The following is a 24843-nucleotide window of genomic DNA, read 5'->3' as shown; positions in this document are numbered from 1 at the left end:
AAATGTGCCCACACATACTTCTTATTCTAATATTCCGTGGGTTTACTATCAGTCTTTTATACCTGTAACATGTGCTGCTGTCGCTTTTTCTCATGTGTTCTTGGGTAACTGTTCATCAGGAGATCTTTCAGACATCTCTAAGAGAAGATCACTTAGTCCTGTGAAAGACAGGCAGTGTCTGCCATGACCATATGAGTTTGGACTTGAGAGAATGGTGGGATACCAAATCAAGCAGGATGCCCGATTTTCTCTGTCCCTGACACTTCAGGGAAAAGTGAGATGACCTTAAATAAATAACCATTTGATTTTTCAGAAATTTGTCAGGCTTCTTAGTTTTATGCTTGCAGAATATCTTGGACAAGAGTTTAAAACTGAGAGTAAGCTGTTTCACACTTGATTTGGAATGCATATGTTTTGTGACTCGGATGCTAAGGAGTGGGGAAGAACTCCCTGACTCCGTGTCCTCTTTGTTTCTCTTGTTGGTTCTTTGACCAGATGCCCACTCACTGCAGCCTTTGTTTTCAGATCCGTAAAGTAGCACTTGTGCCTGTTTCGGAGCTAGGATTGTGAAGATCAAGTTAACAGTGTACAAACAGACTGTGATATACATGAAGCAGTGAATACTAATTCATACTAATACTATCAATTGTCTATAAACCTTAATTTATAAAAAGTAGACTCTTAAAGATTTTCATCTCTTTACATAAACTCATTTAAACTTCATAGTCTTTAATGGTGAATGAGAAAAATAGTTATGGTTTACTATGAATTTTATCTAATCCATCCACTTTCTAGATGAAGAAATGTGCTCTAAAACTTCACATAGTGAAGATCTCATAGCTGACGAATAGCAAATTCAAGCAAAAGAAGTTATTTTTTTATTTCTATGAAATTACTCCTTTACACTGAAAGTGAGTTATTAATGCACAATTTGAAAAAGCGTGCGCTGTGTTCATGTAGCCATATTTGGTACTTGTTTTGGGAGAAGAACACAGGAGGTGGTGTGTGTAGTCCTGCAAAACTTGGCGTTTTGAAGTACAAGTTCGACAGTCCCTTCTTAGCTTTGGAATCTAGCCATTGTTTACTTTGTAAGACTTAATTCCTCACGTGATTGTTTGAGATGGAACCTGACATTTGCATTCTAACTCTGCTAAGGAAGATGGTAGAGTTTCCTGGAAAAGCATGCTCCATGAGGAAGTGCATGATCGCACTATGTGTAAACTCGATGGCCAGAAGTCAGAGAATCAGTAGTAGAGGTCTCTAAAGTCTGCTTCGAATTGTGAACTTGGAGGATTGAGTGATCCTTTCTCTTCCCACCTTAGGGCACTGTCAGTGGTGTGCTGTTAGTCACACCAAACAATATAATGTTCGACCCACATAAAACAGACCCCTTGGTTCAAGAGAATGGCTGTGAGGAGTACGGCATCATGTGTCCGATGGAAGAGGTGATGTCCGCTGCCATGTACAAAGAAATTTTGGATAGCAAAATAAAGGAATCCTTGCCCACGTAAGTGTGCTGTCCACTGCAGCTTCTCATTCCCTTTCCCTTTCCTTTCTTTCCTTTTCTGTCTTCTTTCTTTTTAGCATCTAGATAATTGACCCCTCTTTAATATTCTTATTTTATTAGTTTTATTACAGCTGCTTTTCATTTTGTCAGTGTGAAGCAAAACTGTAAGCACTACTGAGTGGCCGATTCTCGGTGTGCCGGGTATATGGTTAGTAATTTTGATTTTTATATTATTTGGTCAAAGAACCGGATATTTGACAAGTGACCTGTAGTTCTCATGTAACTCAGCGCTTATCAGCCATGTGTTATTTAGACACAAATGAAAAATTTAACTTCCTCAGTATTCCTTGCAAAGATGGCGACTGTCGTCAGTTTCCATGAAGGTGCCTGAGAGCAGCATGTGGGGTTGGAGCGTTGCTTAGGTCCAGACCTGGCGTCGGAATATCCAGAACAGCTTTACATTTACAGCTGTACTTCTGGACGCAGGAAGTATGAAACATGAAAGAACAGCCTGTAGGGTGCACTAGTGAAGAGCTGACCCTGGAATATTGCTGATCTGGGAGTTTGTGTGATATAATAGCATAGATTTGAGGCTACGATTTTAGGCAAAGCCTTTAAAAGCAATACGTATGACCAAATAGTCAGCAGAAATTTAAAAGACTGAGAAAGAAAATGAGATATAACATACGAGGAAGAGTAGAAAATGAGAGAATTGATGTGTAATAGAAAAGAACTCCCTCCCACTCCATACATGACTGGCAACCACTTCAAAGCAGGCTTCACCTTAACTGATAGCAGATGGTTTACAGTCTTATGCCAGTTTAAAAGTTAGACCTCAGGCAAAAAAAAAAAAAGTTTAAAGGAAAAAGGAGCAAGCTACTTACATACTCTCAGGTCGTATGTAAGTTGCTAAGATGCCCGTGATAGGATTAAACCCCTTCTTGGAAAGGGTCATTTTAGCCTCTAGTGGTAGATACTGTTTTGACTTGGTAAAATAATCTTTAGAAATATAAATAATTTCTAGAAAAAAACTATTCTAAACTGGTGAAATTTTTAAGTTGCCAATCAAAGCCAATTTCAGGAAAACAAAACAAAGAAAGAAAACACTAAACAAACCACATTTACTGAGGTTAAGTATGGAGATGATACAGACCAACTCCAAGGGGAAAGAGGAATGCCACTCAGTAGTGCGATCTTGTCCTGACGTGTTTCAGAATTGTCTTCTGTGTGGGCTTTGACTGCTTTGCAAAGAAGATCTAGTACTCCTTGTCTTTCATGACCCTTTTATCATTCATCATATCACCTGGGAAGATGGTGACCTGGGCCCAAGCATTTTAAATATTGCCAGAAGGAAATACCCTTAAGTCTTGGTTTATATGTTAATTGAAATTAGGATTTGGCTTCAAACAAGATAAATGCAGCAAATGTTTTTTTTTTGTTTGCAAAAAACAAAGATGTTAATGGGTTTCCCTCTTTTTAATGTTTGGGGAATTGATTTCTAAGGTGCTGTTCAGAGCTGTGTTGTGTTAAGTGCCATTAGCATTAATGTTTAGCCATTCAGAATATTAATCTCAGGCTAGAAAACTCACCTAAATACATATTCTTTAAAAAAAAATATATTAACTGCTAGTCTTTTGATACTTTCAGTGTATAGATAAGATCTCCCAAAGCTTGTGTCCAGTTCCTTGACCCTGTGGGTGCAGTTTTAGTGAATCACCAGTAGATGGCACCATTTCACATTCAGTATTGCCAGATAGCTGCCTGTATTAAAAGATGAATCCAGTAGAGGCAGAAGACACTTGAACTAAATGTTCAAAATAACTACATTTTACATATGTCACTTAGAAAAATAAAAATTATGTGTTTTGTTACAAGAACTTGAAACCCGCAAGAAAGTTACATAAGAGCCTTAATCAGCTTTAATATCCTCAGAAGGCCACTTATTCCGTGTTGACTTATTTTCTATCTTTCTATTTAGCCATATATGCACAAATATTGATGCTTTGCCACTGGGACATCAAATAATTTACATTTGTCATGAAGCAACTTTAACCATCAGTCTAAATTGCTGACTTATTTAGTGATGCTTATTTCTAGAACTGTCCTCTTGTGAACATTGGTATTTACCTAAACCAAAGCTAGTGAAGGTGCACATGAGACCCGGTTGTAAGATATTTACTACCTAACATCTTAGTTCTTTAACTGAACAAATTCTTTTAGAATTGTTCTGAGTACTAGCTTAAGATTTCCTTTAAATGTTTGACCTCGGGTTGCTTTTAACCTTTGCGTTATACCTGTGCATTTTAGTTTAACCTCTCTTTGCATATAAATAAGCATTGCATATGTATGTGATATGTTGAAATTTTCTGTTTTCTGAATTCTACCAATGAAAGTTTTAGTTCAGTATTATAATTTCATCAAGAATTTATGTTATTAAACTTTGTTGTAGATTACTTACAAAGAAATTTTCCATTGATGTTTCCCAAATAGTAAATAGTTTGTGAAAAATTTTGATGTAATTACGTGGTGTATATGAAAAAGATGATATTTCTATTTTCTGTTGAGAGCTATACTTTGCCTATTTTGAAAAGCCTCTTCTGTGATACTTTATTATTCGGTGTAGAAGGTAAAATGTTACGGTTTTTAATGTCTAACAATTTTTAATTTTATCTGATAACAGAGAAATAGATGAACTGTCAGGAAGGGACTTCTGCCATGCCAAGAAAATGACAGGACTCAGTGCTGAGGACATGGACTCGAGAGCCCGCGATCCAGGTAACGGTAGTGGCAGCCCTGCTCCCAGGAGCACCGAGGAGTCTTTCTCTGAGGATGTCTTCACCGAGTCAGAGCTCTCTCCTGTCCGGGAGGAACTCCTCTCCTCAGAGCTGCGACAAGATCAGTCATCTGACGCGTCATCAGAATCTGTGCAAACTGTCAGTCAGATTGAAGTAGAGTCTTTGGCAGCCAAGTCGGAGCCTACTAATATTCCTGACCACATTAACACAAATACTGGACATTCTTCACACGAAGGGCCTTTATCTCATGAAACTGATTTAAGTAGTCTTGAAATGGCCGCTAAAGAAGGAGATAAGGCTACGGAAAAACCTGAAGAAGACTCAGGCCCTAAAGAACAAAGCTCAGATGTGAGAGGTCAGGATGAGCGGGATTCTGCCCATCCTGAAAGCTCACTACAGCACCAGGAAGGTGAAGGAAAGGTACCTTCTGGAGAAACTGTGGAACTTAAAGAAAAGCCAACTGCTCCGAAGGAAAAACAAGGGAAAGAACAAAAACGGGACTCAGAGACTGAAGTCGAGGAGCTGCGCAAACTCTGGAAAACTCACTCGATGCAGCAAGCTAAGCAGCAGAGAGACACTATTCAGCAGGTGTCACAGAAAGAAAGTAAACATAAAAGTGCATTTGCGGATGGACATGCAGACGGTGAGTGTCAGGGAGGGTGGGCAGTCAGTGTCTTGTAGTGCGTGCTGCTTTCTTCTTTCCCCTCTGGTCGCAGGCTGCAGGGTTAGATCAGTCTGAAAGACAGTCAGATGGCTCTTGATTGAGGTCACTCTGGGGACTGTCTGTGCTGTGCCTTGTCTCTGAACATCTCCTAACTCACTGCGTTCTCTATAGAGTTTGTCTTATGAAAAGTGTATCCACACTGTGTAATACATTGCTTACTCCATTCTTTCTAAGGTCTTCATATGATTTTATCATTGCATATATAATATTTGAATTGCAACTTATAATTGCCAAAGTTTTAACCCCATAATTTTTTGGAAAACACTGTTGGACATAAAAATCTACCTCTAGAATTCTTTTGTATACATAAAAATCCCATCCTTATCTGATTAGATGGATGGTTTCTTTTCAAAACAAGCATGCAGGGAAAAGTGACAACTTCCTCTCTTAGTTCAGTTTTTGTCCATATTAGAGTTACCGTCATAGTTTCTGTTGCTAACATATTATGCTTTTGCTTCATACATAATGAGTTAAGTAGCTATGGCTCAAATAACTTAGTAACATTCTCTCAATTCTATTGAGGAGTTGCTTACATTAATTCAATTTATATATGAGCTCTTTTACTATTTTAATTTCAAGTTTTTATTTTACTGAAATACACAAGTTAAATTTACCATTTTGACTTTTTTGCTGTGAAATGGACATATAAAATTTACCATTTTAACCATTTTGAAATCTATAATTTGTGGGCATCAGTATTTTCATATTGTTGGATACTCATCACTGATATCCATCTTGAGAACTTTCAATGTCTTCTCAAAGCAAGACGGTAGTTAACTAAGCAATTAACTGTCACTCTTCTCTTCCCCGGTCATCACCAGTGTATGTTCTTTACTCCAGGCCCTTCGTGTGAGCGAAGCCACACACAGTTTCTGTGCTACATACTTCATTTAGTATCATGCATTCATCACTCATCTGTGTTATAGAATGTGCTAGAATTTCCTATCTTTTTAAAAAATTATTTATTTTTGAGATTATAATGTAATTACATCATTACCCTTTGTTTTCATCCCTCTAAGCCTTCCCTTATACTCCTTCTTGCTCTCTTTCCAAGTCATGGCCTCTCTTGCCATTAATTGTTGTTATATACAGACTAGGCAGATTGTGCTTATGTCCTTAGGAGGGTGTGTGTGTGTGTGTGTGTGTGTGTGTGTGTGTGTGTGTGTGTGTATACACATATACACGTGTATGTAACAAAAGTTTCCATTTTCTTTAAGGATGAAAAATCAATATGTCTGTCTATATATGTGTCACGTGTTATTTGCTAGCAGTATCTGGGTATCTCTGATTGATGCAAAGAAAAGTCAGTCATAATTATAGTATTGTAAATCATGCCGCAGTGAACAAATTTTGTACAGAAGGGAGTCTCTCCTCTCAGGTTTTTGGGGGAGGAGTGGAGGAGTAATTCCCATATACCAAAAGAGGACTTGCCAGCTCACTCCTCATTGATTCCGTTCTGAGGATCCACATGTTGTCCACAGTTGCTGTGTACCATGTTCATCTCTTCAGCATTCCCTCTGCTATGCTGCACATACTGTAATTGCCTGTAATCCCAGCACCTTGTAGGCGAGGCAAGAAGACTCCCTTAGTGTTGAGACCAACCTTGTCTACACTGCAAGAGTCTGTTTCCAAAAGCCTAAGAAATAGGAATGTTGTTCTGAGACAAGGTCTCTTCTGACCCAGGCAGGCCTTAGTCCTCCTTCTGCCTTCCAAACATGTGCTACAACACTCAGCTTTCAGTCTTAAGATACTGAATTTTCTTTGTATCATCCAGTTGAGATACTTTGAAAACCTAACATTATACATATTAGTTATTAAAGAATGCATTTATTCAAAGTAAATTTCTGTGAGTGTGAGCTCTTTTTTCTATGTTCAGAACACAACGAACACTTATTAGGAACATTGTCAAATACAGGAAATTATAACACAACTTATAAAATTATCTGGAATTTATTACTGAAGATGGTCAACTAGTGTTAACATTCTTAGAGATCTTTAGAAGGCATTTTTGGTTTTGACTGATAATTGCATCTATCTGTACATACAAATTTTAATGTAAACTCAGGATTGTACTAATGTAGAGCTATTTCCTGCTTCTTTTTACTTAACATTTGTGTGTTGTACACTTTTGTGTTTTCATTATAGTTTTTTCAAAATGTGGTTTTATTGGTCTTATAATTTATCCAACATTTACTTGTTGTTTTTAACAATTCAAGTTGTTAAGACCGTTATTCCCTTTGGTATAAGTGACATTGGCATGAAGATCTTTATATGTGGTATTTGGCTTATATATTTTTTGAAATCTTTGAAAAGGTTAAAAAGTAATCTCTATTAAATTAAATAGTGTGATAGACTATTCTGTAGACTACAAGAATAATATATAATAGATTATTATAGCCATATACCAAGAGGAGAAAATTAGTGGGTATTTTAGATAGCTTTCTCTGGGTTGTACTATCGGTATCTTCTTTTTAATGAAATATTAGTTTAAAATGACCAGTTTTTAATAACGATAGTGTATAATATGGAAATACTAAAGCTTTTCAAAATTTATTATATCATAAGATGGGAGCATTGTAATTAATATTAAACTTTAGGATTCAATAATGGGAAAGACAGAATGACAAACACTCCTCCCTTTAACTCTTGACTAATGCTGGGGCACATAGGTTCTGTACTTTGTACAGTACTTGATGGGGTGGCGGGTAGCTCTACAAGTGCTCTTTCCTCCAAGGGTGCTGCTGAAGCAAGCTAATTAATGTTCATGTTCTTGGACTTAATCCTACTGTTAGACCCCTCATAATTTATGTCTCTGCTTAAAGGTAATTTAGACATAATTAACTGTCCTAACATTGCTTTGCAGTTGATATTATATTGTTGATTTCTCACACCTTTGTATGTATGTAAAGAGTAGAGATTTCATTATTTTTTTTACTTGAATAGCCATATTAAAATAACCATTTAGAAATTCTGTACACTTACTTAGATGTGATTTTTAAAGATTAACAGAGAATCTGCAGAACATTTTACATGTATATGCAGTTCAGCAGAACTATTATTAAAAACTTATTGAAAATGAGCTTTTGTATTTTTTCCTAATAGTCCTCGACAAAATTTTAGTTCACAAACTTGGCTCTTTCATTTAATCTTAGTGTTTCAGTAACTATATCTTCCATGCAGATAAGTACAAGTTAGTTAAATGAATATGCCTGAGGACCGGTGAAATGCATTATTTTATAATTAGGAACTATAATGTCAAGTTCCTTCATTTAAGTCACTTTGATGTACTCTACAACTGAATGGATCCTATTTACATGTCACTTCTAGGCGCTTCACTTTTAAAGGATAAGAGAAGGCATCGATTACATAAGTTCTTATGTCTCCGAGTTGGAAAGCCGATGAGGAAAACATTTGTGTCTCAAGCCAGTGCTACGATGCAACAGTATGCACAAAGAGATAAGAAGCACGAGTATTGGTTTGCAGTGCCACAAGAAAGGTAAGTCAAAACTTAGGTTTTACCTACACGGTTCCTTTATAAATCACAATACCAAAAGCAAAATGCCTTAAAGCCTGCATCTCCTAATTAAAGACGGGAGGCTTGGTAGCATATATCTTTAATTCTGGCACTAGACAGGAGTTGTTCAAGGCCATCCTGTGCTATATAACAAGACTAAAATAAATAGGTTGCAAAGGCTAGTTTTAATCTATTTGAAATAAGCTCCTATCTGATACTTTTTAGTTTATGCCTTTAAAAATTTCATATTTGCCAGGCAGTAGTGGCACATGCCTGTAATCCCAGCACTCAGGAGGCAGAGGCAGGTAGCTCTCTGTGAGTTCAAGACCAGCTTGCTCTACAGCGCTAGCTCTGGGACAGCTAGGGCTCTTACACAGAGAAACTCTGTCTTGAAAAAACAAACAAACAGAAAATATTTTCATATTTACAGTTTATTGCAAAACATTGGGATATGAATGATATTTTAATAGCAAAGTACTTATATATTAGACTGTAAAGATTCATGAATATATTTTGTTTTTGTTTTTGTTTTTTGTTTTTTGTTTTTTGGTTTTTTTTGAGACAGGGTTTCTCTGTGTAGCTTTGCGCCTTTCCTGGAACTCACTTGGTAGTCCAGGCTGGCCTCGAACTCACAGAGATCCACCTGGCTCTGCCTCCCGAGTGTTGGGATTAAAGGCGTGCGCCACCACCGCCCGGCGATTCATGAATATATTAACACAGCCTTTTTGAAGGAAAATAATGATATATAGTTCTTTGTTTGACACTTTATCTTTAAATTTGTATTTTTTAGCACATTTTCTTATAGAATCTTGTAAGGTGTTTTTTTTTCTTTGTTAACATTTTTGCAACAAATTACATGTATTTAATATATTTCTCTCTATATGCTGAAATTGCATGTTTTTAACTTACTAGGACTGTTGACAAGATAGTAAAGGACTTTTCTGTGGTGGGACGCTGACAACCTAGCAGGCTTCGGTTTTGTGCATGCTAGCAGAAAACAAGGTCACAGCAATGCAGTGGTCCAGATAACAGAGAAGTGTTGTCAGTGAAGGGTGGGATAGATTTCAGGATTGGCTTCACCTTCCCATTTTTATTTTTCTTTAATTGACGAACCTAGTTTATCTAAAAATCAATAATAATCTCAAAATTATTTTACTCAGTTCTTTAAGTATGTTTATATGTCTTCCAAAAGTTATTTAATCTTTTATCATAAATTTTTTTAATTATCAGTGAACTACTCATTGAAAACTCCCCCAGTTCTGTGTTTTTCAGTGATTTAGAAGCAACTGGATATACAAGAAGACTTTTTATGTAGAATTATTCCTAGCATCATCACCAGCCTTGATCAGCCTTAAAGTGTTTAAACTTAATAATGTCCTCCTAAAAAATGAATGTGTTAGAGTATCCTCCTATTTTTTTTTTAAATTGGGAATAAAAGCACTTCAATGGAAGCAGATGGCAGGTTGTCTGTGATGCATCCGGGCCTTATTGTAGAAAGAACTAGTCAAGTGAGAGGTGTTAGAGGAGTAGTGTATCTTGGAAATCCTGTGGAGTCTGCTTTGAATACTATTACTTTCATGGATCTAGTGATAAACTTCTCCTTCTTCCCTCTGCACTACCAAACACACCAAATAATGTGTATTTCTTCTTTAAATTGAGACTTTAGCAATTAAAAAAGTTTCATTTGCACAATTCACTACTTGAAAGAAACAGATCTAATGGAGTAAGCCAGTAATATTAAAGTGATTATAATGAAAAATGTAACTGTTGAGTTAAATCTAGCATAAAAATTTAGTTTTTCTTATTATTCTTGATTATTTCTTTATTTTTAGATGGAATTTGGTTTTAAATGTTGTTCTTCATTCCAAATCTAAGTGTTGCAGCCTTAAACTGGGAAAAAAGCTGTCAGCCCTCCTTGATTGAAACTAGTACTACCCTACCACCTTATTACCCAAGTTAGAAATTTCATTGCAAATAATAATTAAGATGTACCTTAGCTTTTATTAATATTACTAGAATTTTGAACATTATCATAGACAGAAAACTTAAGAGTATTGTTGTTAGTGACTAATTACCTGGAATGTAAAACTTACTAGCCTTTTAATATGCGAGGTGTCACATAATGTTTTAGATCATGAGATGGATGTATAATTCCTAGAACCATTGCTATTGGCTGTTACATGTTAACTGGGAGTTTTCTGTTTCAATTGTCCATGCTAATTAAATCAATAAACACATAGAGGTTTGACCTCTAAACATGTCTATTGCATAGTGCAGCAACCGATACAGTTCGTTACAGTTAGCAAAAGACCAGAAGGGGAGACAGGTATGAAAAGATGAGATGTCAGCCTCGGAAGCAAGACTTTACTGTGGACTGCTGCTTCACTTGGAATGCTGCATGTTGATTTCCTTCCCACTCCTGCTGTCTTCAGTAGGAAGCATTACACTGCAGTTAGTACAGTGAAAGCCTTCCAAAGGAAGTCCTAGTGCAGTGTGTTTTTAGAACTTGACAAATGATAGTCAGTTTTTAAAGAGAATGTCTTCCTGATAGTGGAATTTATTGTTTAACAAAGCCTAGCATATTCTGAAAGTCTTCAACTTCTATCAAAACATTTCACAAATACAGTCTTTTAACTTTAGCTAATAGCACATAATACTAGGCCTATTAACAACCATTTGCTCTAACAGGACAGAGCATTTGTATGCCTTCTTCGTTCAGTGGAGTCCAGAAATATATGCAGAAGATACTGGTGAATATACCAGAGAGCCTGGATTTATAGTAGTCAAAAAGATTGAAGAGTCTGAAACAGGTGAAGATGCTACTGGTGAAGCCGCAGCCAGGGAATGGGAGGTAAGAAGAGTGAGACTCGCATCATCTCATTGGCTTTCTCTTCACTTGGTGGGACTGTATAACTTACGGTGCTCTGTAGACTCAAAGAAGGCCATTCATAGTCCATGCACACATGTGTTTATTGAATGAATCTGAGGAGTAGCTCTTTGTCACTCTGCTTTTGTATTAAGATACTGGATCATTAATGATAAAGTAATTTTTAATGTATTTTAGCATTTTTAAAGAAAGATAACATGGCAAAGTTGGAAATAACATTAATTGCTCTTATACTGTCATAAAAAATTTCCTATTTGACTTATCTGTATTTTTTTCTTCTACATGAAAAGTACTCATTTAGCACATTTGGAAAAATTATCTGTCATTTCCAAGTTTCATACCTAATAAGTATTATCTTGACCTGAATTTGGTGATACTAATGTGAGGGCAGTAAGTTGGTGCTAATTTTATATTAAAAAATGTTATGTGCTCAAATTTAATGAGTTTATAAACAGTGTCCAAGTTAATACTGAAAAGCTTTTTTAAAAGCTCCCTGTAGATAAAAAAATTTAAGATTATATCATTTTATATGCTTTATCTTGGGATGTGGATAGATAATAACATTTTTATCTTAATTTATCTATTCTTTATATTATTAAAAAGCAGAGCAGATGCTAAAATGTGGTAATAAATGGAGTCAAATTTTATTATCCATTTGGTTAAAGTTCATGGTTATTTGTGTGATAGGAATTTACTGTGCATATACTTAGCATGTATAATGATGAAGGTATACATGGCGTGTCTTGTTTAAACTGTGTTCCTGAGTTTTTTGTCTGACATCATTTGTGTGTTACATACAACATCTGTTTCTACTATATCATCAATATGATGAAGGGAAAGAAAAATAACATTGTACATTTATTTCAATATTTAAATAAAAAGTATTAATCCTAGCTACAGCTTTATTTTTAACAGCTCCAAATTAGTAATTACCTGAGTTACTATCAGCAGAATAGATGGGTAAATTTGCAGATATTTATAACATTTAAGTAATACACCAATAAAAAAATACCTAAGGTTATAAGCAACTGTATGGACATCTCTCCTAGATAATGGGTGCAGTACAGGGGAAGGTCTAATGTCAAAAGAGCAAAAGTACCTGAAGTCCATAGACTCCTGGTTCCTGGAAACTGAGGAGTAGCAAAGAGGCAGGAAGGGAATTTATGGAGAGTGCTGGACACATGTTTCCACTTACTGTGTGTGGATGGGGTCACATGGTGACTTGGTGTTCCAGCTGTGTTCTTAGCTTCAGAAGGTAAACTGTCCAGATTTCCAAAGATGTGTACAAGTTTAAGGTAGTAACAGTTAAAGTAGGTTACAAGAGGAAATAAACTAGTAAAAGATGTTATGTAAATGATGAGGATTTAATGGCAACTAGGTTATGATGAAGTTTCTAACTGGGGCAGTAAAATGGTGGGTGGCAGTATTTTGAATCAAGAAAGAGAATCAAGAACTTTTCCCCTAATTTGGTTGGATCACTTAAGTTTGGAAATATGAAACTAATGACTTTTTCTTGTTATTTCTTTTCATGTGGATGCATGTGTTGTGTGCATGTATGTGTATGAATGTTTGCATATGTGTGGACTGTAGTATGTGTACGAATGTGTATATGCAGAAGCCAAGGTTGATATGAATCTTCTTGATTGTTCTTCTACCTTATTCTTTAAGGCAGCAGATCTCAGTAAAACCCATTGTTTACAGATACTGCGTATCTTCACAGCCAGCTTGTCTGGGGATCCCCATCTCCATTTTTAAAGCTGAAATCACAGGCAGCCTCCACTGCACCTGGTCCTTACATGGCTTCTGAGGCTCCAAACTCCTCTATTTAGGTTTTGCTTTTCTACCTGATAAGCACTTTAACCTGTGACATCTCCCCGTTCCCACTGCTGACTATTTTGACTCAAAGGAATGGCTTCAGTTTCTGGGGAAAACTTTGAGGATTATAATTTAAAGTTTAAAGATTTATATAACTCCTCATTTGTCCCGGGAAAATTTACCCCAAACAAAACAAAAGTGGTAGGAAAAGTTGAGTTTGTAAACTCGTTCCACCTTGCGGAACCAGCGTGCGTGGTCTAGTGCAGTGGCTGCTGCTTGTTTGTGACTGTGGAGGTCTTGAACATGAGTAGTGCAGCTAAGGAACTAAGCTTCAGACTGAAAGGCTGATACCTCACCCTGGTAGCAGATTTCCTTAAGACTACTTGGACAACTTGTGTGCATGATTAACTTTCCAACTATAAACTTTGTGAGATTATAAGCCAGAAAGTAAAATTGGCTGCCATCTGGTTTTCTCATTTTGCATCTTACACTAGTCTTTTAACATCAGTGATGGAAAATGTGTGACCTGAAAGAGCAATGCTTTCTATCTTAGGACAGTTCTTAGGAAGTTCTTTGTTACTGTTTGATCTATTTGTCTTCATCCCTTCTTCTAGGGAACATCAATAACAAAAATCAAAATTTTGGGTATATGACAATACTGTGGAAAGACTGACGTACCTTTCCTCTTAGTCTTCCCCCGGAACAGAGGATTTCCATAACTCACTTGTTGACCATTATAGATCCTTGCAGACCCTCTGTCATCTTCCTCATTCCTCTAAGATTTGTTAAACAGTTGTAAATCATGGCACCCAAAATTGCCAGATGTGCAGTTTGAATAGGAAAACTTTAAAGACGTATTTAAATAGCTTTGTCTCCAAACTACAGAAATTAAATGACAGTCTTATGACTAAATAGAAAAGGCAAGAATTTCAGAATTAGAAGTATGAGGACAGTAGGAAGAAAGTGCAGTGTTAGAGATTTATGTGTGAGTTCCAGACAAGCTGACCAGCCAAACCCCTCTCCCACAAAAAGGTACAAGGTTTAGCCTCATTTCAGCAGTGAGATCCCCTAATGATACGTCAGAACAAACACTGCGTTATGAGAAGGGGTCTGAGAAGTCCGAGGAATATTGTAGGAGTTGGTTTTCTCCTTCCACTATGTGGGCCCCAGGAATCGGGTCACCAGGCTGCAAGCCCCTTGGCCAACTGTCCCATCTCCCTGACTGGAATTTCGTTTTTGGAATGACTGTTGTCAGAAGAAAAGGCTCTAACTTTATCCCTTGCCAAAGCATTGATAAATTGGTGTTCCATTCAGTTTTACTTTCTTAGATGCTGATTCTTTTTTCAGTGTTTGATATTACTCACAATTTCTCAATCACTCAAAGCTCATCAATTTAAGTATAAATGTAATATGTCGCCTGTTTATGTTGTAAGCCCCCAAAGGATTATTCAAAGCATTTTATCATCTACCTTCTGGCTTAATTTTTCAAACTATTTGTATGTTGATTTTGATTATAACCTCCAGTGTTCTCCAGTTTGATTACATACATGTAAATATTTAACCTAATGTTAGTTTTCTACACCATTAAACTCAATGATATCATTACTGGATTTTCCCCCTATTTTATGGACTCAGTTCTGTTTGCACAGCTGTCATTAAGTAGAATTATCACTGTAGTCATTCATTAGATTTTCCAAAGAAGAACACCGCTATAATACTGCTGCAGCTTCCAATGAGAACCAGGCCAGAAGACTGCAGTTGCATATTTAACATGGTATCTGCTAAACAGCTGGGTAATAATAAATGCACTTATGTTTATTTTCCTAAATATATTTCATTATAGTTATTAAAGAACTATGTAATTGCAAATTAAAATTGAGTCAGTATATTAAAGTACAAGCAAAAATATTTTCTAATTATTCCTAACTCAGCCTAGTTATCAAAATGCACATTCAGTTGAAACTATCAAACAATAAAGGGAGTCTTTATGTCTACAGTCAACATAAGGAGATCACATTTCTCAGGGATGGCTATTGAATGGACAGCAAACAGAACAGGCTGTGCTGTGCTTGTTGGTTTTGTTTTGTTGTTGTTTTGTTTTGTTTTTAATATCACACTTCATTTTGAAGTACCTATTTTCGTGTTTGAGAAAGATTGTCTAGTAGTTTAGGCAGGTTTTTAAAATGTTCCCCCCATTTTTTAGTATTGTTGATGGTTTTGTTTTGGGGAGTGGTGTTAAGGGGATGCACTGTGACCACAGTGTATTTTGTGATTATGTGGTAGAAAGTAATGGGAAGGGGAAGGCCTGGTATACAGGGAGGAGAATAGTAACTGCAGGTTAGCTGGGTTCTGTTGGGGGTGGGGACGCAATGCTGTATGTCCTTGAAAAGTAGTGTGTATGTGAGGAGATGGCATTGTGTATTATACATAGCAACTTAACAGGAGAGCGAGTTTACCTTAAAGTGGGAGAAGTATTTGGACATGACCATTATAGACTAGATAAAACTGAACTCCAGATAATTTACATCTAAATTAAATATAGTTATGGTTTGTACTTAATCTTTTAACAAATAAGCTGCTTGTATTCCATATACTAGTAATTAATGAAGGATAGCATATATAGACACAGTAAATATAAGTATCTCTCAATAAGTAATATACTAGAAAACATTTTAAAATGAGCTGCTTATTATCTATGAATATTCTCTTAAAATTAAATTTTATAGGATTATTGGCTATAAGTAACAAAAGTCTAACAAGAAAGAAATAGAAACGAATTATGGAACTATATGAACAAACAGTAAAATGTTAATTGCAGTCATATGTGTGATTTGAGAGGAATTCTGGAAATTGTACACAGTGCATTACTTATAACCATGACACTTTTAGTGTGTCTGTTAGTGCCATGGAAATATGTGCTCTGTGTCTTTAAACTTTGGAGCCCTTTCTTTGCACGTTTGGGTGCGGTGCAACCGAACTTAAGCATGGGAAACACTCTCTTCCCTCCCCAGCTTTACAGTCTCCACTCAGGACTATCTGCTCAATGGATACTACTTAGTGATTAGCTCTCTGTCACGTCAATCAAATCTTTGTTGCTAGCGAACTGTTTTGTCACTGTAGCAGGGCTCTGGTGCTGGACATTTATCTTTGACAGTGGAAGAATGCTTTTGAAAACAGTTCCTCCGTGATTTGCTGAAGCTTAATGTGACCTGGGAAGGAAATGTCCCGTCTCTGGTATGGGAAAAAAGGGAGAAGACATCAACCAGTTAATCATAAATACACTCTGGTAAATCTTGATCAATTATTGCAGTTTCTGTATCTGCCAGTCTTGTATCAGTGCCATTATGCAAAATTATCTAGTACTTGAATATATAAACAGAATATTTATAGAGTAAAAATGTATATGATTGGAGAAAATACTTTTAAGATATAGCTAAGAATTCTAAATATCTTTCAAAAGGGAATTAATATGTCACTAGAATTTTGCTGTGTAAAAATAAGGTGTTTTTTATTCAGTTAAAAAAAAAAGATAGCAAATCTTTATTACTGCCTTAATGTTTTCATTTAAACTTAATCTTGTAGGAAAGGATTCAGAATTGTTTTCCTTGTCTAAAAGAAGGGAAGAGAGTAAAAACTAAATTTAATTTAATAGATTCTGTTATACCTTATAGGGAACTCTTGAGAATATACTATTATTCTGTAGTATAAGAAATGGTTTGTAAAGCTATTCAAAAAGTTTCTTTGTACTCTCCTAAATGTTAAGCATGTCAAAAATGACAAAACCCCTTTAGCTGATGTTATTATCATTTCAGGTTTTTAATTTTCTATTACATCAACACTTAGGGTTTTATGCACCTCAAAATGTTAATTTTTAAATTTGTGACCAGATTTATCAGATTAACTACTTAGCTCAACCTTTTTAGTTTTTAACCAAGAGCAATAAAAGTATTCATAGTCTTTTATTTACAATTTACATAAATACTTACCATTAGTTTTTTAAATATTTTAATTACAAATTTAGGCAAATTGTAGATGTTTTGAGCTTCATAGGTCAGCATAATGCCGCACATCACATACTTACTACACTCACCACGTCCTTCATGCTTGTTAGAAGCTCTTTTATGATTGTTTTCTCAGGTGTTTCTCCTGTGTCTTACTGATCATCAGCTTTGCCTGTGTATGTGGTATAGACAAACATGTAATAGTTCACTTGACTTTCATCATAGCTTGCAAAGTGCAGTTGTGAGATGAGGAAGCCTGCATGGAGTGTTCTGGACAGAGGTGGATCAGCTCACAGTTAGCAAGGCTTCACACCCCAGTGTGTCTAATGAAGATTTTCTGGGTAGTTCCGTGGCCTCCTGTGTATCAAGCTCAGTTCCAGGGTTACTGCTTGAGATGCGGATCTAGGAGTGAAGCACAGGGGAAGGGCTTGAACGAAGTGGGTTTGTAGTGGATGGCAGAGAGGCCCTGTGGTAGGCTTTCCTTATCAGGGCTCTTCTGTGTTGAAACTGAAAGCAAAACATGTTTCTTCTGAGAGAATAAACAGTGTAGCGGAACCCCAACAATTGATGTTTCTTCTCTCTGTGTCACTGCTTTTTAGTATGCTTCATGTGTTTTACACATCTGATCAATAGTTACAGAGAGACTTCAGTGATAAACTGTCTTACAGAGCTGCTATGTGACCATGTATTTCTGTCAGCATTGTGACAGTATTCTAAGTACTGGTATATGTACTGTCAAATTTGATCTTATACTTAACCCATATACTAATAAGAGATATTTTCATTTTATGAATGAGATAACTTAACTAAGACATATTGCAGGGTTGGCAGGATGGTTCAGTGGGTAAAGATACTTGCTGCAAAACTTGATGATCCCAGTTCAATCTCCAGGACCCATGTGGTGGAAAGAGAAGACTGACGACTGAAAGTTGTCCTCTGACCTCCACACATGCACCCTGGCACATCCATACTCTCACATACACAAAGTAACTAAATCTTATTTTAAAGTAACGTTTATCATAGTAGGTAGAAGATGCCTCAGACAAAATGTATAGAAGGAAATTAACCCTCTTGCAACTTATCTTCCATGAGAATCATATTACCCAATTATGCTTGCTTTTGTTTTTATTTCTTTCAGTTTTTAGCCTTAAGGCTGCTTTTAAGATTCATGCTGACATCTTCAACTTTGATTTCCAGTCATTGATTTGCTTGGAGCTGGTCATGTATTTGATAGACTTGGAGCTGGTCATGTATTTGGTAGACTTGGAGCTGGTCATGTAGTTGATAGACTTGGAGCTGGTCATGTATTTGGTAGACTTGGAGCTGGTCATGTATTTGATAGACTTGGAGCTGGTCATGTATTTGTTATCAGTTAGTAAGCTGTAATTTGCTGGAAAGTATTTGATAAAAATTTAGGCTTAGTCCAATTTGTCCTCAGCATTAAAGTCATTATGTACCAACATTATTTTTTTATTTTTATTAGTAATTCACTTTTTCACTATTTTAATTATTTTAGATTGTCCTCATGTAAAAAAGACAGATTTTCTTTATCTGGTATTTTGTATGTGGAACCACAGTGAGGAATTTCTGACATGTCTGAGAATTATCCCACACTGACTTCCAAAGCAGCAGCACTTTAAGTGTGCAGGTGGTCATAGCAGTTTGAGAAGACTGTAGTGGTGGTGGAGATAGTGACTGCAGCTAGCTCTGTATCTTGAGTGTTATTCTAAACACCCGACATAAGTTGTCCTTTGGAAGCTTTACAACCCTGGAAGTATTACTCTATCGTGTCTCCTTTGTACATGAATCAGGGACATCTTACTTCAGTGGTTAAATTCAGAGTGAGACCTTCACTCTACGTGTCCTGTCCATGTTTGTAAGTCTCTGCTCTTCCTGCTTTCACAGTCTGTAGAGTATAAAGAAGGGAAGGTGGGTTTTTTAATATTATTTCCATTTGGAAAAACAAGGAAATAGATTGAGGTTGTTCAAGTTCACAAAGCTATTAGAAGCTGAATGAAAATTGGAGATCTGATCTCAAAGCCATTATTCTTTCTGCCATGGCATGCTGCCTACCTGTAGTAATGACAGGAAGTGTACTAAAAACCTTTTAACATGTGCCTTACTGTCCCTAACACATCTTCTGCTCTAGGGACAGTCACAACGTTATTGAAGGGACTCCCCCATACTGGCGTTGGACTTTCACATTTGTATTTTACTTAGTAGTTGAAAAGTATATCTTAGGTATATAAATTAAAGACAAGGATAAAATGAAGATCTGATTCTCTACAGAACATTAAAATTATAGCATCACTTTTACATTGTATTTGTTTATATGAGATTTTTCTGTCTCATGTTACCTTCCCCAAATTGACAACTACCACTCTGAGTATGCTATTATTCCATTGCTTTTTTATTTTACTGAATAGCATTTATACTTTTATTTATTTTTATAGGACAATTACAAATAAAACATAATATAATAAGATAAAACAAAAACTATCATATTAGAATTAGACAAAACAAACAGAGGAAAAAAGCCCAAGAGAAGGCACAAGAAACAGACTCTCATTCCCACACTCAGGAATCCCATAAAAACACTAAACTGGAAGCCATAATATATGCACAGAGGATACTCTTTCTGTCTCCTCTTCCTCAAGGTTCCCTGAACCCTGAGGGGAGGGATTTGATGAAGATGTCCTATTTAGGGCTGAGTGTTCCAAGGTCTCTCACTTTGCATAATTTCTGGCTATGGGTCTCTATATTTGTTCCCATCTGCTGCAGGAGGAAACTTCCCTGATGATGGTTAAACAAAACATTCTGCTATGAGTATAGCAGAATATCACTACGAGTCATTTATTGCTCTCTCTCTCTCTCTCTCTCTCTCTCTCTCTCTCTCTCTCTCTCTCTCTTTTCTCTCTCTCTCCCTCCCTCCCTCCCTCCCTCCCTCCTTCCCTCCTTCTCTCTCTCTCTCCTTCCCTCTCTCTCTCTAACAGTAGTACTTGGTCTTATCCTGTATACCCAGGCCGTCCAGTCTCGGGTTCTTGTTCAGTGTCAGGTATGGGTTCCATCTGGTGGAGTGTGTCTTACGTCAAATCAGATATTGGTTGACTACTCCCACAAGCTTTGTGGCCACCATTGCCCTAGCATATCTTACAGACAGTGGTTTTTGGTTTACAGAAAAATTAAACAGGAAGCATAATTCTCATATACTCTTTTTTTTATCCCCTGTACACAATTTTCCCTACTATTCGATAATGGGTACATTTGCTAAAAGTTAATGAACTAATATTGACATGTTATGGTAACTCAGAGTGCATAGGTATCATTAGAATTCATTTTTATACTGTGTATTTTATGGATAATTACAAGTGAGTAATTATAGGACCATAGTACACTCTCACTGTACTAGAAACTGCCGAGGAGCTATATACTTATCCATTCTCCATTCCCTCTCTAAGCCGCAGGCACCCTCTAACCTTCTTACTGTTTCTGTAAGTTAGTCTTTTTCAATCATGTAGTCATGAAATAATACAGTTGGGATTTCTAGCAATGTGTATTTAAGACTGCTCTGTAATACTCCATTGTATGGATATGCCAGTTCACATATTCACTGACTGCTTTTGTTGTGCTGTGGGTTGTGAGCACTTATCAGAAAAGCAATTGACATCCAGATTCTGTATAAACATGTCTTCAAGTCACGTAGGTAGATATCAGGGAACCCAAATGGCGGGTTATATGTTAAGAGTGTGCTTAGTTTTAGGAGACAGTACCAGAGTGGCTACACCATTTTGAGTTGATCCAACAGAAAGTGCAAATCCTGTTGGTTGTTTGGGGTTTGTACATCCTAACAAGCACACAATGATATCCTACTATTTATGTTGAATTCTTCATTTATTTTCCATAGCAGTTCTTTTTCAATTATATATATTGGAGAAAGGATATTATTTGTGGCTTGACTTCATAGAAGTTTTCATTTTTAATCATATCTAGCTTCTAAATTTTCTGATTCATGATTATTCTTTTGGTATTCCATTTATTTATTTATTTTTCTTCGAGACAGGGTTTCTCTGTGTAGTTTTGGTGCCTGTCCTGGATTTTGCTCTGTAGACCAGGCTGGCCTCGAACTCACAGAGATCCTCCTGGCTCTGCCTCCCGAGTGCTGGGATTAAAGGTGTGCGCCACCACAGCATGGCTGGTATTCCATTTAAAAATAACTCTTCAAACCCTTGGTTACCTCACCACAGCATGGCTGGTATTCCATTTAAAAATAACTCTTCAAACCTTTGGTTACCTTGAGTTTTGCATATATTTAAAGAATCTTATATTTTTACATTTTCCATTTAGGTCCTATAATCTATTTTGAATTTTTCAGTGAAAGACAAGAACTTTTTTTCCTGTTCGACAGGCCTGGTCTCGGGGGTAGTGACCACCCTCTTTTCCTTCTTGTCCTTCCTCTGGTGCCAGAATCAATTGCTGTGTTTATGTGGGTGTGTTATGTTCTATTCCACGGATCTGTCTGCTGGTTGGCAGCCTTATTCTCTTGCTTCCTGTAGCTTGATGGTAAGTCTCAAAAGACAGCAGTGACAGCGCTCCAGGTGTTTGGCTTTTCTTTCCAGCTGTTTTTGGTCTTTCCATGGAAACCTTTCAGATCCACTTTTGAATACTTTTCAGCTGCAGAATAACTTAGAATTAGAAGTGGAATTGTGTTGAAACAGTAGATGAAATGGGGAATGGTAGATATCTTAGTAACATCGAACGTATCTTCCTACCCACGAACATAGAACATCTCCATGTATGTAAACCTTTGTTTTCTTCATCAGGATTTCACACTTTCTTCACATTAGATCCTCTATGCACTCCGTTAGGTCTGTGCCTGAGTATTTTGTAATTTGGAACTAAAGTAAATAATGTGACTGGCAAGAACTTGATTTTCCTAGTAACCTGTTATGCTGGAAGCACTGCTGCTGTTTACTAATCCCAGTCGTGGTTTAGCTGATGGTAGGTTTCTTTGTTGACAGTCCATAGCATTTTTAAAACAAAGACAGCCTTAATTTCCTCCTTTCTGTTCTGCATGTCTTCTATTTCATTGTGTTTTTGAGGACTTCCTGTAAGCTGTTGAATAGAAGTAATGAGGGGAAATCTTGCCTTTCTCCAGGTTTTAATACAAAAGAATTTTGTTTCTCCTGTTGTTTGTGATGATAACTGTAGGATTATTCTTTTTATATGTTCTTTATCAAATTGGCCTCCTCTGTGCTTCTTGATTGTTGTTTCTGTGATTGTTTTCATCACAAATGAATATTGGATTTTTTCTATTGATAATTTGATCACAATATTTTTCTTTAGCCTCTGGGGTATATCAATTGCTTTTCAAGTATTGAACTGGCCTTGTATACCTGTAATAAATTTCACTTGATCATTATGTATACTTACTTCCATGCATTATTTGATGGCACTGGCTGATATTTTGTTAAATATGTGTGCATGTATTTTCATGAGAGATAATGTTCTGTAGTTTTCTTTTCTTGTAATGTCTTTATTTGTTTTTTTATTAGGGTAATGCTGGCCTCACAGAATGAGTTAGTAAGTATTTACTCTGCTTCTATTTTCTACAAGAGATTGTGGAGAATTAGTTCCATTTCTTCCTTCCATGTTTGGCATTTACTTATCAGTAAATCCGTATGGGCCTGCTGCTTTCTGTTGTGGAAGGTTAACCCATGATTCTGTCTAATTAAGGGATAGGTCTAATCATATGATCTGTTTCTTCTTGTGTGACTTTTGGTGTTTTATGCCTTTTGGGAACTGATCTCCCACTCTTTCCACCTTCTCTAGTTTTAATTAAACATCTTATGATTTCAGAATTTTTACCTGTTAAGCATTTCAATTATATTCATTTTAACTTTTTCTAGTACTTGTCCTATTATTTGGAGTACTTATTTTTAAGGTATAGCTTAAGGTAGGAATCCCTTCTTCTCTCTCCACTTTTCAGTATACAGAATTATTTGTTCTAACTCGTTGTTTAACTTATCTACTTTTTTAAGGGAACACTGTGCTGTATCTCCTGTCAGGCTTATCTCCCCTTCCCAGCCTGAGAGGAGGGCATGTGCTGTTTGCTATTAAGGTTCTATTATTGTTGTTGGTGTGCTTTCTGTAGAATCCCAAGAATTTTGTTCCATAAAAGTCTTGTTAATATCTTTAGTTCCCTTCCTGAGCAATGAAAAGATTCCCTGATCTCTATGGCCTACCATCTCCTCTTCCCAGTTATGGGCTGTTGAAGTCTGTGTTCATTCTTCTTTTTTCACGAATTATATTTATATTATTTTATTGAGACATTAGTGATCTTAGTTATTTTTCCACTGCATATATCTCAGATCTCTGGGGATTATTTTCCTTCTTGTTGATATTTGTTCTATGAATTTCTTCTCTGAAGAATTGTTGATGGTTAACACTCTTAGATTGTGTCTCTCAAAATTAAATGTGTATTAAAAATAGAAAACTGTGCTGAAACATGTACAGATTTTTTTTCTTATTACTATTCCAAAATAATACAATATAGCAACAATAATGCAATAATAGCCACTAGTTCTTATCTAGCATTTACATTGTGTTGGGTATTTGAAGTGTATCATGGATGGTCTGTAACGTGGCAGTGTGTATGTGTGTCAGGGACTTGAATACCTGGGGGTTCAGTGTGTATGTGTGTCAGGTACGTTGACCAAGTTCCTCGTGGATAGCTGAGGCACAACTGGTTTTTGTTTGTTTGTTTGGTGGTTTTCTTTCTTTTTTTTTTATTTTTCTCATTTTGCAAAATAGTAGTTTTGCTTGGATATACAATTCTAGCTTGGCCATTTGTTTTCTGCCGTGTTGTGGTCTTTTGTTTGATAATTACTTATTCTGGGTTCCTGTTTGCCGACATAAGGGTCCTCAGGACCTGAATGCAGAGGCTGTCACTCCTCACACGCGGAGGATTTGCATCTGCTTTTGGACGGTTTGCCTTCACTTGGAGATTTGTGAATTTTTTTACTGATTACTTAATAATAAAACAGCAACAACAAGCCTTGTCTTTTAACTATTATGAAATTTTACTAGGTGTATTATGTGTATATTTCTTGCTTAGGGAACAGTATGTTTTTGAATTTGCAGATCTGTCTTTAATCAATTCTGAAAAATTCTCAGCAATACCTTTTCAAGTGTTTTCTTTTTGGCTGGGACTTAATTGAAGTCAATTATACCTTACTAGTCTGGTTTGTGTGTTATGCTCTTCAGTGTTTCAGCTTCTTGTTCTTAATAATGCCTCATGGGTAGTTTCAGGTATGTTTCCCAGTTTGCTAAGTTACTTGTGATTATTTGCTTTTTTGACATAACTAATTGTTTCAAAGTTACATTTATTATATAAAACTCCTATTTGGTTATTTTTCAAATATGCTTTTTTTTGTTTTTTTTTTTTTGTTTGTTTTTGTTTTTTTGAGACAGGGTTTCTCTGTGTAGTTTTGCGCCTTTCCTGGAACTCACTTGGTAGCCCAGGCTGGCCTCGAACTCACAGAAATCCTCCTGCCTCTGCCTCCCGAGTGCTGGGATTAATGGCATGTGCTACCACTGCCCA

General features: G+C 36.3%; 1 protein-coding gene across 12 annotated transcripts in view; it reads left to right on the top strand.

Moving 5' to 3' along the window:
• Oxr1 (oxidation resistance 1) overlaps positions 1 to 24843 on the top strand; it is a 317223-nt gene that overhangs the window by 276755 nt on the left and 15625 nt on the right. For 10 of the 12 annotated variants that reach the window (XM_059247534.1, XM_059247536.1, XM_059247541.1 and 7 more), the window contains 4 exons: positions 1323 to 1507; positions 4188 to 4945; positions 8354 to 8522; positions 11229 to 11391. In XM_059247534.1, the coding sequence (XP_059103517.1) occupies positions 1323 to 1507; positions 4188 to 4945; positions 8354 to 8522; positions 11229 to 11391 (1275 nt within the window). Of the gene's footprint in view, positions 1 to 1322; positions 1508 to 4187; positions 4946 to 8353; positions 8523 to 11228; positions 11392 to 16333; positions 16529 to 24843 lie in introns of those variants that run through there. The other 2 variants (XM_059247546.1, XM_059247545.1) reach the window with 2 other exon arrangements.

The sequence above is a fragment of the Peromyscus eremicus genome, chromosome 20 (assembly GCF_949786415.1).
Source record: "Peromyscus eremicus chromosome 20, PerEre_H2_v1, whole genome shotgun sequence".
NCBI classification, from domain to species: domain Eukaryota; kingdom Metazoa; phylum Chordata; class Mammalia; order Rodentia; family Cricetidae; genus Peromyscus; species Peromyscus eremicus.
The sequence above is the reverse complement of the archived record's forward strand: the minus strand, read 5'-3'. Positions and strand labels throughout refer to the sequence as shown.